This window comes from Cariama cristata, unplaced genomic scaffold (assembly GCF_000690535.1).
Source record: "Cariama cristata isolate BGI_N322 unplaced genomic scaffold, ASM69053v1 scaffold7909, whole genome shotgun sequence".
Lineage (NCBI taxonomy): Eukaryota > Metazoa > Chordata > Aves > Cariamiformes > Cariamidae > Cariama > Cariama cristata.
Genome location: NW_009635190.1, coordinates 87745 through 101636, shown reverse-complemented (window position 1 = coordinate 101636; position 13892 = coordinate 87745). Strand labels below are relative to the sequence as shown.

Here is a 13892-nt window from a genome sequence, read left to right as displayed (position 1 = left end):
GAAGGGAGCCCCTTCCAGCTGGATATCGGCTGCTGTCTGAGGTTGTTTCTCCTAAATCGGTTGCTGAGCAGCTCCTGAGATTCCCAATAGGCAGAAGAGCCCTTTAATCAGAGATAGCAGCTATCAGTAAAGTGAGATGACATAAATTTTTGCCAAGTGCAATAAAGTCACAGCTTTTCCAAGTAATGATAACAGGCTCCTGTGAAAGCAAAATTAAAATGAGTTTAGAGAAGATGAACCCCACAGCAGCTAAACATCTAATTTTAGGCCTGACCCTGGACTGTTTGGTGCAAAAGGTACTTCGAGCAACCTGCAGCCCACTGCAAATTCTGCTAAAATGTAGGAATGAAGCAACATTTCAGAGAACCAGACCCCTTCTTGGGGTTGCTTGTGATACCCTTGCCTTCCCTAAAAGACTCATTCCTTTTCTCCCAGGGCTTTTCTGAAACTGCCGGGCTCCAGGACGCCGCACACTCGCCTCTGCCACTCACTCTCGCTCTCCCCCTTACTTCTCACTTTCACTCCCATTGGTTTCATGCTCACTTTGTCATGCGGAAAAGCTTTCAAGCTGATCCAGCCCAGCAGCAGAGTTTATCCTGGTTCCACCCACTGGGACTTTCCTAGCTTCCTTCTGCACAGCAAGGGGGAAAAAAAGCCAGAGGGAGGCACAGAGCAGGCACCTCGGGGAGCCCGGGGAGCCGCAGTGCGCTCTCTTTTCCCTGAGCTAGGTTTCTATTGTAGGCGGTGCATTCCTTGGGAGGGAGGGGGTGTGTGTGTCGGTGCCTTCCCACACTCGGGGCAGCTCTTATTTAATGGGGGTCTCCATGCAGGGCAGACGCCAGAAGAGATTTTGCCGTTCCCAGTTCCCATCCAGGAACAGCAACAGCTCGCATGCCAGGCGCCGGCATGGACCGTGTTGCCCAGATAACCTTGGAGGAGGCAGCTCCTTGGATCAACCAAGCTTCCAGGAAGCACCTCCGGGAGGATCTGAGGAGGATACGGTGCGCGGTGCTGCTGTGCCTGCTCTCCGTGCTGGTCCTGGCGCTGCCCACTGCCTACCTGCTGGTTGGGAACCTCCGAGCCCCCAGCTCCTGCACCGGTCAGGTAAGAGACTGACGACTGATTTCTGTCCTGCCACCCTGCGAGGAGGAGAGTGTCGTGTCCCGTGTCTCCAGGGTTGGGTTGGTTTGGTTCTTTCATTCTCTTTTTGAGCTTTTCATGTTTAAGGGAATGTGAGAAATTTCCTGTTACGTTCCTTCTTCCTTACGCAGAGCAACTCTAGCTGAGATAAATCATATTATTGTTTGGTTGTTTTAACTAACGGTTTCTGTTCCTCTTGTCTTCATTTCGCTAAGGTCACAGTACAATGCATAACTTTAAAACTTTTTATTGACATGCTGCAGGAAATACTTAAGAAAAATCACTAGTTGATGAAAATCAGTGTCTCTCCACTGATTTCAGCCAGATTTGACAATATGGCTCATTTTCCTCCCTTCTTAGGGGTTAACTCCAAGACTTCCCCTCCCTGTGTCTTATTTCAGCAAACATCTGCTGACTTCACTGCTGATGTCAGGGGGTCAGTGCCCATCATCCATCACTGGGACAGACAGTTACAGCTCTTGTATATTACTGATGTAAACTCCCGCAGAGATACAATTTGAGATAATCAAAGAGTCTGACTCTAAATGTTCATCCCGTTTTTTACTTCCTATCAAAACTTTCTCTAGATCCAGAGGTCTTCTCAGGTATTCTCCTTTGACAGACAGCTAAACTCACTTTGGTCCTAGCAATTTAAGCTTGCTGGTCTGGCTGCTTCTAATATCCTTCTATGCCACCCAACTCCTTCTCGTGCCACACTGCAAATAAGTGCCTATTTCCACAATAGACTATGAATTCAGCACGACATGCTAGAAGGACGCTTATATGCATATAGGTCTGGAGAATTAGGGTTTGAATTTTAGCTTCAGGTCTGAAATTCCCCAACTAATTAGCCTGCTTGTTATATGCTCACTTAGGAACAGTAAAGTGGCCTTGAAGGCAGATTTCTAACCTTGCACACATTCAGCCTATGGACATTTAAAGAGTGACAGCTGTACCTATGGATGTGCACGTGCGTGCTCTTGGCTGTGCAGAGATGTGATAGTCCCTGTTTGACATCAAGTCTGCACAGCTGGCATCTTGTGCCCAAGTGATGCTGGCTTCTGTGTGCGGTATCTTCTGCGTTACCTGGTTATACCTTTGTGCACAGCTGCAAGGAGAGGCAGCAGCCCTGTGCAGAATTGGCTGTTAAATCCGCCAATTTTTTGCACGTGTGAAAGTGCGTGTTACTGTGCTGACCCTGTTACTGCTCTTCAGGCCAGCTAGAGCGGGTGCTCAGGGAGATGCATTGCTCTTTGTTCGCGTCCTGTGAGGTTGTGTAAAGCAGAACAGTTCAGTTCTTGATAAGATCTTAGAGCAAAATAACAATAAAATATTAGCCTGTTTGATTGGACTAATGTGTTCCTGGCTTTTGACCCTGTTGGCAGAGTTAGCAGAGAAAAGCATTTTTGTGAGTAGGTTTGGTTTCTTAAGAGGAAAAGCTCAACGTAAGCCATCAGATTTGCTCTAGCCTGGGCTACGCCAGTGTGTATCTCCATGCATGTGCACTGAATTATTAGCGCGTAGTATTCCCACAATGATGTAACGTGGTGATCAGACGAGTTACAGCCTCTATGAGTCCCAGTGAGAAAGAGAAAAATGACTGGGCTGGCCAGCTGCCTGCTGCCTTCATGCCAAGCCCGGTGGGTGGAGCGCCTGGCTACAGTTCAACTGGATCCTACATTTTCTGAATTTTTCATTCACTCTGCTGGTGACTGACTGGATCACCAGTGTGGTCCAGCAGCAGAGAGCAGATGGGTGGATTTGTCTACCTGTGTACCTTTCTGTTAATTGCCCAAAGAGCCAGGTCACAGGCTGAGCCCAGGCGCTCAGTCCTGTGGCTCGGCATGCCTGTAGGCTGTTTCAGTCCATGGGAACGTTTCTGGGTATAAAGGCTCTCCGGAAAATGTTTGGGGTTTTTTTGCATCTCCTCCTGTATTTGAAGTGTTAGAATGGATTGCTAAAGGATGCCTTCCTCATGTGCCCCATTGATAACTCTAGGAGGACTAGGTTGAGACCAGATGCATGTACCAGAGCTCTCTCTGGTACTGGTTTTGGAGTGCGGATGCCCTGGACATGCTGGGAGCAAGTGGGCAGATGCGAGTTTGCAGCAGATGCATATTTAATCGCTGACCCTTGCAGCAGTGAGCCCATGGGAGGTTTCCTCTCGTTGCCCCAGGACCAGAGCTCAGCCCACACATGCCAGATTATCAGCTTCTCATGCACTGGGGACGGCCCTGGGAGGAGGGACTTGGTAGCTGAGTTGGTGAGAAGCAGATGTAGGAAATTCCAGAGCCAGTCCTTCCTGGAGCAAGGAGGAGGAGAAGGGGAGCCGGGGAAGGTTTGTGCAACAGGGGTGTGCCTCTTGGATTTGCCTGCGGGGTGAGGCAGGTTATTCATCTCTGCTTCTGTGTGGGTGCACACGGTGTCACATTCTGTCTCTGAGGGGATACAAACTCACCTTTTTCCTCTGGAAATGTCCCTTTCAGGAAAAAGCAGGGCAAGTTATGTCATTACAGCAACACGTGTGAGCCACCGGTTCTCTCTCTCTCCTGGTGTAATGTGTCCTGCATGAATAATTCAAGTCTGATGATGTTTTCCCTGGACACCTTCCAGGCTCACTACAGTGCTTCCCTTTTGGAAATAGAGATCACTTTCTTTTGTGCTTCAAGACAGGGCGAGGTGAGGAAATAGGGTTCTTTAAGAAATAACACACGGCTTGTGTTATTAGCAGGAAATCTATAAAAGGCTGTAGTGGTGCCCTTCCAGTGGAAGGGCCAGGACTGCTGCGCATCCTTCCCCAAAAGGAAGCCAAGTTTCAGTGTGAGTGAGCAAAGCTACCGAAGGAGTGGCACAGCAGCCAGGAGAGCATCTCTGGCTACCTTAGCAATGCACTCAGCTAGCCCAATACAGCAGAGCATCAAGTCCTGTGGCCTGGAGATGTTGGCACTTAGGCTTATTTTTGTGGCATCCTTGGCATGGTAGGACCACAAGCAGCATAAAGGGAAATTCCAAAACCTGTCCAAAAGATTGCACATGAACCTGTGTACCATGTCAGCCTTGCAATGGAGAAGGGAGCTGCTGCAGTACAGGAGGGACTTTAGAGTCCTAGCAGCTCCACCTGGATCCTGTCCAAAAGGATGAAGCCAGACAGCTAACGACAAAACTCACATAAGGACTGACAGAACATGTAGACATGCAGAGCCCAAAGTCCTAATGGCCTGCCCAAATGGGAAAGAGAACCTGAAACATCTGGAAAGAGAAATGTCTGGGGAGGAGCAGTGAGCATTGCACCAAGGCTCAGGTGTGTGGGATTCCCCTTCCAAAAGCCAGCAGCAGTAAAACTCCTGACTGGCCATTGCTGCTTGATGCACATCATCCTCATGGCCAAAGAAGCAAGTGGGCACACGCCCTGGGTACATACTTACACACTGGGCACTATAGTCCAGCCAAAATACTCCCATTGAAGCCAGTTCATACTGGCACAGGACAGGCCCCTACCAAAAGTGCCCGGCCGAGGCCATACAGCATCTCTGGAGCTAGCAAAATTGTGGGTGTATGAACAGTGTATGGCCTGCAGAGACCCTGCCTGTAAAATAGCACCTTGTGGCAAAAATGGAGTGGATGGAGGTGCTGGGGATATTTTGCTTATTAATCTCCTTCCCTGCAGTGCCAAGCTGCCTTTTCCCATGCAGTTCTCTATCGGATACCCCTGGCCCTTCCTGGAGGTGCACAAGGCAAAGCGTGTGAACAGGGGATGTTCAACCCTTCTTTTTGGCTTTAACAATATATGGGTATAAATGCAGTGGGACTTTTGGATATTCTTCATATCAAAACAGTACAGAAGTGTTCTGCATCCCGCGGTCTTCAGGGTAATCAGAGCTGGCTGTGCAAGACATCGTTTGTCTGCAAGTCAGCTGTAAGGTGGAATTTTCAGCATCACTCAGTGCTGGCTACAGTCTCTCCACAGTAACCAAAGGGAAAATTGAAGCCTTGCTGTGAACTTTTCAGAATCACAGCTAAGCAAGAAAGGAAAAGAGAGAAAATTGTGTAAATGATCTCGTTAATGTCATGCTGCTTAGCTCTCCCTCACCACCTCATCTACACCATTCATGTACAACATCTGCGCCTATTTAGGAAAAATATTACTAATACTTGACCATTATGTAGCATTGACTAGTGTTAAAATGTTTTCTATAGGAGGTTTAGATTTGTATCCTTATCAAACAGCACAATTATGGAAAAAAATCTCCTACCTTTGCCAAGTAATAGAATGATTTCACACCTTGCAGCACCCTGCTCTGTCTACTGCACCACACTGTCCTTTAGCATCTCTGAACGCAGCTCTTGCACCTGGAGTTTCCATCTGGCCTTCTTTGGTAACAAGTAAATTGAGGTTGCATAAAAAGCTTCTTCCCAGTTTTTGGTCAAAACTATTTTGTTATTTTTCATAAAGAAGCAGAATTCTTCTTGATATCCTTCCCACTTTCTCATCACCTCTTTATTGCAACATCAGAGTTTATATAAAGTACTTCAGCGGAACTTAGGCTTTAAATATGTAAACAGTCCCACTGAAGTTACATGATTAAATGTATGTTTGTGGCGGATTTGTAGCTTATTGCAGTATTTAGCATCATTAGAAAATTTGTCACTTGATAAACATGTAGTAAGTGTCACATAAACAATGGTGTAAAATATACTCATACGCATACACATCTGGCCAGATGCAAGGGGAAGTGTTTGAGGGAAATCCTCCACACCAATCTTGTGCTTTCCACCAAGGGAAGGACAAAGTCACCTGGCTATGACTCTGTGTCACATCAAAAGTACCGTCATGTTTAGACACCACAGCAAGCAGACAGGACCTTGGAGAAAGTCATTAGTCATCACAAAAGGCCCAGACATCTCACTGACAGGGCGACACCGTTTCTCTCTGTTAGCCACACATGGAGCTTTCGCACCACTGTCTCTTCCAGATGACATTCCCCGCAGAGCAGACTCCGATGGCCGGGCTATATATGTGTGTACAGGTGGGGAAGGGAGAAAAAAAAGAGAATTTTCCCTGCAGTTTTCCTTCTCCATTTTTTTCCAACACACCAGAGCCACTATTTTACAAATCATGGTTTTCTGCAGGAGCATGTGGATGTTTACTGCTAGTAAAACATTAAAATATCTTTGGGCTTACTAGAGCAGTCCCCACACCCAGGCAGCCTGACTCTTCTCACACAAACACTCTCCTTCCCCCAGCCAACATAAATTATCTGTTTTCTACTTCTGCAGTATTTGAAGTTGTATGAGACACAGCCACCAGGAGATAGCTTCAGCATCTACGTGCTTAATACTATTTCAGCCTGTTTATTAAGCAATGCGCACCAAATCCTTAGCTGCAAGCTCATCAGTGGCAGTTTGCTCTATCCAATGTATTTATTGTAGCTGTCCATAAAACACACCAAACCACATCAGCATGGTCCTGACAAACATTGCATGACAGGAGTTCCTGACAGCCCTGATCGTCAACCCTGAGCTGGCTGCATAACCTAGACTGTCTGCTTTCTGCAACCACACTGTTGGCACAGAGCCACAATGAACTGTGCCCTGGGGAAAGCATAAGGGATGCTCCTCACATCCCAGGGAGGCCGGGTCCAGAGTCAGCATCCTCCAGCTAGGACCTGTGCTGCTTTGAAGGCTGCCATAAGAGGACCAGCACGTGGCAAGAAGCCACCAGCCGTGCCCAAATGTGATTGAGAAGGACCAGCCCTGGTAGGCGTGTGGCAGGCAAACAGCAACTTCCCTTTGAACTGCTTGACCTAAATGTCAGAACCACTTGGCACAGCCCAGGGCCATGCCCTGCTGCCATGCAAATACCTGTTGGCACGGGGATGTGTTATGGGTGTGCTGGTGTTCAAGCTCTAGAACAAAACGTAAGAGGCAAGCTCCAGCTGAGGCCAATAATATTACTGTAGCATGTTCCATCTTCTGGGATAATGCAAACCAGATCCTCTGTGCTAACCCTGGAGCCCTGTGCTAACCGCTTGCAAATCTCTCCTGCAGGTCACAGAAGAGAGGGGCTCTCGCTTTCTGAAGCAACGGGCAGTAGATACTGGTAAGTTTGCCGGTCCTTTCCCCCATCCCGAACACCTCTGTTTACCAAGGTCTTGCAATCGCTGCTGCAGCACGCTGCTGGCAAACGCCTCTCCACCTGCCCTCTGCTCTCACCACCCAAATCCTTCCAAAGCCAAACAAGCCAGGGCAGACAGAGGCAAACCCGGGCGACAAGATGTAGGGAGATAACTGGGGCCATAGTGAAAGTGTAAGCATTTCTAACCCCAGGGCTGTGCAAGCTTGCTCCTTCTACTGCAGGCACAGACATCCCCAGCAGCTCTCTCAGATCAGTTTAACTCCCTGAACGTGCAAAAACATGGATTCGTGAGCCCATGCACACCACACCTCTCCTCGGTTCACCTTCCAGCAATTTAAGACATGGCCGTGATGTGCCCTGTCGACACCGCAGCAGGCCTGACAAGCTCCCTTATTTGCAAAGGGATTTTATTACCTCAACTGTGTCAGTAAAGAATCACGGCAAATAACTTCTGACTCAAACGTATGCAGAAAAGGAAAGGGGTTGCACATGTTTCCTCGGCAGCGACAATCACTGCTCACATCTCATTGACTTGAATAGCAGCAAACATCCTTACGCACTCATCCTTACACACTTTTTTCCTTTTTTTCCCCTCAGTTACAGATACGCTTTCCAGTGCAGAGAAGCCAAGAGCACACCTAACAGGTAATACTTGTTCAAAAATGAAGCATTTCCCACGGGTATTACAGCAGATGTTGCAGTGCAATAATCTTGGTTTGTATGGATCTGATAGGATCAGGTGTTGCAGGAAACATGGGGAAAATAATCATCAGCTTTGCTTGTTGACTACAACAGATATACTGCAGCCCATGTTGGTAGAAAAGGGCCCACAAAGGAAGAATTTGACAGGAATGTTGTCACTTTTCCAAGCTTTTCTTTCATTGAATGAGCAGCTCTTGTAATTGGACTTAAATATGTGCCTGGTATCTTAGTGATCTGCTGAATCCCCTAGAAAAGGCAGGGGAAAGCTCAAGTGAGCCTTCATGGAGCAGTGAGTTGGGAAGAACTACCAGTTTTAGAGCAAAATCAGGCCAAATAAGGCCAGTTTTAGATCTTATTTTTCTGCAAGGCCTGTTTTAGGCCACACACACCATATTGCCATCAAATCGCCCCTTGTTTTCAATGAGATCGTCTCTAACAGACATCAGAGTGAGCAAGGGAAGGGCAATGCCCAGCTGAACCCCTCCAAGCCCTTATCTTATGTTAGGAAGGTGCTATCACAAAGTCCTACTGCAGGGTGGGCTGCCGTACATTTACAAGGCCACCATCTCACCTCCTCAGCCTTGAAGCTGTCATCACACCAAGGAGACTGTCCTGAGCCTTCCCCCATCCTCGCCAGCTCCACCCACCTGGAAAGTTTTGGTATTACTAGAGAAGAGGAAAAAGTTCATGGCTGGTTCCCATGTGGATGGAGTTGAGTGCTGAAAGGCTCTCCAGCTGCTCTGACCTAGGGCAATACAGAATACAGCTCGCTGCAGAGCCTTCCCCAACACCCTGGGCATTGTCCCAGGGGAGCACTTTAGTAACTTGAAGTATGCAAGAGGTGGCCTGATGCTTCACACAAATTCACCTACAGGGTTAAACCAACCAGCATTTCAGGGCTGATTTCTTTCCCAGCACAGTTTACTTTCCCTAATCCACAAGCTCTTTCCTAACGCACATCCTTGGTCCCATCCCCTTTTGCACACAGGTTTCTAGAGCTCCAAAACTGACCGGCCCTTGTTCAAAATCACATCTTTGCTTAAGCACAAGTTTGCAAAAGCAAAAGGACCATGTGTGATAGGACAAATCTGTCTGGTTCCCTTGAGTCCTCCCATGGCAGAGAGACCCAGAGGCTCAGGTGCAGCTGACTCAGAAGAGCAGCCAAAGCCCTGCTCTGCTGACGGGAACTTCTCTGGGTTGCACAAAAGTCCGCTTGCTGCAGGGAAGCACCCAACAGTTTTCTTCATATTTCCTCAGGTCCCACATTTGCAAAAATTCCTTTGCCATCATTCCTGAGCAGTCTTCCTAGGATGGTGCCTGTCCTCTTCAACCTGCCATTTTGGACCAGTCACTGTTGGCCATAGCAAGGAGCATGAAAAGGAAAAAGCTTGGGGGATTTTATCACTCCTTTCTGTGCCAAAAGGCTACACCAAGGCTGCTATGCTACATAGCCATCAGGAAACCTATTTTCCATGAACTTATCTTTTACCTTTTTTTAGCCCAAGCATATTTTTGGTTCTGTACCCTGGGGCAATGAGTTCCAAAGCTTAACAGTACGTTGCCATCAGAAAATATTTCCTGTTATTTTAAACTTGCTGCATAATAATTTCTTGGGTGGAACTCTGTCTTCTCTTCTCAGAAACCATAACTCATGCATAGAAAGTGAAAAAGGAATAAGCATTCTTCAGATCTTTGTTACATTCCCCCACCTCAGGCACCTTTTTCAAAGCAAAGGTGGTAGACTACAAACTCTCACTTGTAGGAAATCTAGTCCAGATCTCTATTCTCTCTGTCTTTTTCTACTTTTAGGCACATATATTCTGAAGGTGAGAGCAGAGGTGTGAGAGGAGTGAGAGCTAGCCACAGTAGTTTCATGGGAATGCACCACTCAATTAGCAGTAGCAGAATGACTTGATGTTTTGGTCTCTGTTCCTTTATGATGAATTTTCCACCTGCTCTTGGCCTTTTTTAACCCACACAGAGCACTTTGAACTTACCCAAATGGGCACCAAGATCTCCTCTCCTAGAGTGGCTATAGCTAGTGAACAGTGACACAATCCATGTGAATACCTAGCTCGGACTTTTATCCATCTCCATTCTCTCCTGTGCACTAATGTATGTCTGGTGCTGACTGCGCCATCCCACACCATCATCCCCTCTCTGCTTTATTTGGTTGCACTTTGAGTCAAGATGCAGACCCAATGCCTATTCCTTCTTGTTACCAGCCTGCGGCATGGCTGGATGAACTATGTTGCAGAAAGCCCATCAAGTACTTGGCTCACACTTACTGTGCTGCAATGGTATCCAAGTGCTCCATTAAATCTGGCTAGGACATCACTTTCTAGTTCCACTTGATTGTTGGAAATAATGACCTTTTAAGGGCAGTTATCAATCTCCCAGGACATGATCTTGAGCAACAGAGACCCTGCAGCCAATGGACTTTGCAGTACGTGAGGTACAAGGGCTTTACTACAACAGGAGACTCAGAGTCTAATCTCTTGCTGAGACCAGGAGTCCGGCCTCCGAATACAGTGTTCAGTATCAGGCTCTCACATCGGTGAGGGCTAAGAATTACAGAAACCCCACAAGTTCAGCAATGTGCTGCAAAATGTGCGCAAAAGCTGCCAGGCAACAAGGATTCTCCAGCAAGGGACTAAGCCAAAAGAGATTTTGGGAAAGAAGTAATTGTACATGTAAAGGATGCCAAAAATTTAAGGTGAATGGGAAAGTTGAAGGAACTGTAGCAATTAATCCCTTATTAAAAGCAGATATTATTTACTTGAAGAATTAGCATAATCAGTATATTTGCAGGAAGTATAAATCCATGTATTTGTGAAATAAATAAATGACAAGCACAAAGTAATACTGGAGCTAGGAAAGGAGCCGTACTATATTCAAAGGCACTTGAATATGCGTTTTTCCTCTTGACCAGTATTGAAAGCAAGGGAAAAATTAATTAACTTGAAAATAGAGAGCATCAATAGAGTGAGCTTTATCCTAAAAGGGAGATTATAACTGTAAAACTTAGAGTTGCCTAATTCTAGAAGTTATGAAATCATGTATTTCATTTGAGATGCCTGTTAGTTACAAAAAACGTTGAAGAATTGAGTGTCATTGACATTTTAAATGCGTCATTCTACATGGAAAAGAGTATTTCACACGCAGCTTTGCTTCAATTTTCCCCAAAAATTCCCAAGATGGAAAAGAGCCCAGGACATTTTCTGGAAATATTCTGATCTTTTCTGATCCTTCCCATCTCAGACAAGATTTCATCTGCTACCAACTGATCACTAAGAGGTATTACTCCAAGCTCTTGTAAACTTTAGAGTGACCCAAAAGTTACTTTAGTTTTTGCCAGGACTCAGACCAGTCCCTAGACATGCAAGAGGTAGATGAGTATGAAGGCAGACCATGAATACTTCCACTTTCTTTTATTCCTCTCTCGGGCAAAGCTCCATTGGCTCTAACTCATGGTCCTTGTAATACTTCTATAATTTAGCTTGGCTTGCTATTACAATCGCTGTCTATCGTTCTCCCACACAGAAATATTCTCCTCGTGTACTTTGCCTCCTGGGGAAAGATCAGAAAGATCTGATACTTCAGCAGCACTGACGGGCAGGATGAAAAAAAAAAAAAGCCATTATTTTGTTGTGCTACTCAGACAATACGCAAGAAATTACACTCCTAACACCTTCTTGTCTCCTTACGCATTATGTATTGCTGGAAAAAGAAAGGGAAACAGATGCCACTGGGAGCTGAGCACATCAGTTTTTCTGAATCTCATTTCACCCAGGATAAACCTAATGGTTATTGTCAAGAGAATTTCAAATATTTCCCTTACTTGCATTCCATTTGCCTCCTTACCCATGCACACACATCCCTTCCCCAAATACTGAATCAAAATCAACTTTAAACATTAACTCAAGCTCATGAAAAAGGTCTCATTTCCTGCAAATTAGTTGCCGCAGACTTTCTCAGTGTTTAACTTTCCAGATTCATTTTAATACCTGGCAGAATCTTAATGGTTTTTATCCTCTTCTTTTTCACTGCCTCAGCTGCTGTTTTACCACAACAATTTTATGTGGCAGTCAGTAAAGGGCAGAGAAAACGCTTTTGTTTCCCTGTAGAAAACGAAGTGCTAGGGCTTATTCTCCTGGCCGTTGTGTGAGAGAAATTAAAATGGTGGAGGAGAGGTGAAGGGAATAGGGCAGCAGTTCCCTGATTCTTCCTCTGAGTCTCCTGCAGCCTGGGGAGCATCCTCGGCTTGGGTTAGACTGATGTAGGGGTCTGGAGTAGAGCTCTGCCTATAATTGGCTAACCACAAGACTGGGAAAAAGTCTGGAGGAAAGCTGACGCTAACACCAAGCTTAGTGTTTTGTTCTAACACAGCATTTAAAAAAAAGATATAACAATGATTTTAGATATAATGTGTTGCTTTGGAATTGGGCTCTCGAAACACAGTGGAGTTTTCGGTAAAATTAAATGACACAGGTAAACCAAAGACAATTCTACAGCAAAAGATTTCATTGCGAACACTCAGGAAGAAAAGCTGGACACAAGGGCTAACAAACCCTAACGTCCTTCAGAAGCAACTTGGCAGGAAGAGAAGTTCGTGTCTTAGTGCATGGTGATAGACCATGCTGATCATTGCGAAACTTTTGCAAGCACAGCAGTGTCTAAGAAACACAATTGCAATCCATTGCTACTGAAGAAAGTCATGCTCTAGTATTTCTTACTACTGTCCTGAACCACTAGGTAAAGGCATGGTACCCACATGTGCAACTGCCCCAGCACTGGTTTCACTTAAGGACAAGGTTTTTACTCTGTAAATAGGTAAGATAGCACCCAGGACCTGCAGGATAAAGCCATCTGTATTGCTCCACAGTGCCATGAGACTCAGCCAGTAGGAAGGACAGTCTCATCATTTGGGATCTGGCCCACAACCAGGACACTCAGTCACAGCATACCCCTTCAGGCAGCCTGTGTTGGCCAAGGTCTTCCAAAAGCATCCTTGGCTTTCACTCAAGATTGCTTGGATCTGAACACCCTATGGACTCCCTCCAAAAATACCACTGGGCAGTTGGTCTGCAGCCAGTTGACCTTGGTTTTCAGGCTGTAAAATAAGAACATTTCTGTCCTAGCATTTTGCTCGCCCTATTTAAATTGCTTGTCCATTGGAGTAGGGATCTCACATTATATTCAGCAGCATATCCCCAGCTGTAGCAAACTAACCCACCTCTTCTCCCTCTCTCTTCCTCCCGCAGTGAAGAAACAAGATCTCGCCAACATCATGGGAACCCATCTGCCCATCCTGCAGTGGGAAGACAAGCGAGGCTTGGCCTTTACCAAGAACAACCTGAGTTATTCCAGCAACGCACTGGTGATACCTGTGTCTGGGGACTACTATGTCTATGCTCAGGTCACTTTCCGAGGGCCCATTGAAAATTACAGTAAAACAAGTTCTGTCACTGAGATCATCACCAAAGTCACTGACAGTTACCCTGAGCCCACCCAGCTGCTGACTGGCACCAAGACCCTCAATGAAAAAGGAAACAGCTGGTTCCAGCCCATTTATCTGGGCGCCGTGGTCTCCTTAGAAGTAGGAGACAAGCTAATGGTCAATGTTAGCGACATCAAGCTGGTGGATTATACTAAGGAGCACAAAACTTTCTTTGGTGCCTTTTTACTGTAGGTCCCTGGCAGCAGTTGGTGGGGGCTTCCCTTCAGGGTCCTGGTGTGACCTTGCTGGACCTTGGCTTTGTGGACAGGTGTCGGGGTGCGATCTTTGTGCTGTCATCCTTCTTCTGTACTGTCACTCCCCTGCAGCTCTCTGCAGCCTTAAATTAAGGGGTAGGGCAAGCTGAAGCCACAGGCCAATTTGAAAAAAAATATTTTTGAAAGTAAAAACTAAGAG

At 46.2% G+C, this 13892-nt stretch overlaps 1 protein-coding gene across 1 annotated transcript; it reads left to right on the top strand.

The window, feature by feature from the left end:
* The first annotated feature begins 906 nt into the window (after window positions 1-906).
* On the top strand, window positions 907-13670 carry TNFSF15 (tumor necrosis factor (ligand) superfamily, member 15). The gene is made up of 4 exons (XM_009707428.1): window positions 907-1104; window positions 7189-7240; window positions 7874-7921; window positions 13243-13670. Exons 1-4 carry the CDS (start codon window positions 907-909, stop codon window positions 13668-13670), a joined length of 726 nt encoding a protein of 241 aa, XP_009705730.1.
* The last annotated feature ends 222 nt before the right edge of the window (window positions 13671-13892 follow it).

Bases quoted from the DNA above. Each gene is read 5' to 3' on its own strand.
- TNFSF15 (XM_009707428.1), top strand. From the start codon at position 907: ATGGACCGTGTTGCCCAGATAACCTTGGAGGAGGCAGCTCCTTGGATC. The intron at 7,241-7,873 runs GTAAGTTTGCCG...TTTTCCCCTCAG, and splicing joins GCAACGGGCAGTAGATACTG to TTACAGATACGCTTTCCAGT. The intron at 7,922-13,242 runs GTAATACTTGTT...TTCCTCCCGCAG, and splicing joins GCCAAGAGCACACCTAACAG to TGAAGAAACAAGATCTCGCC.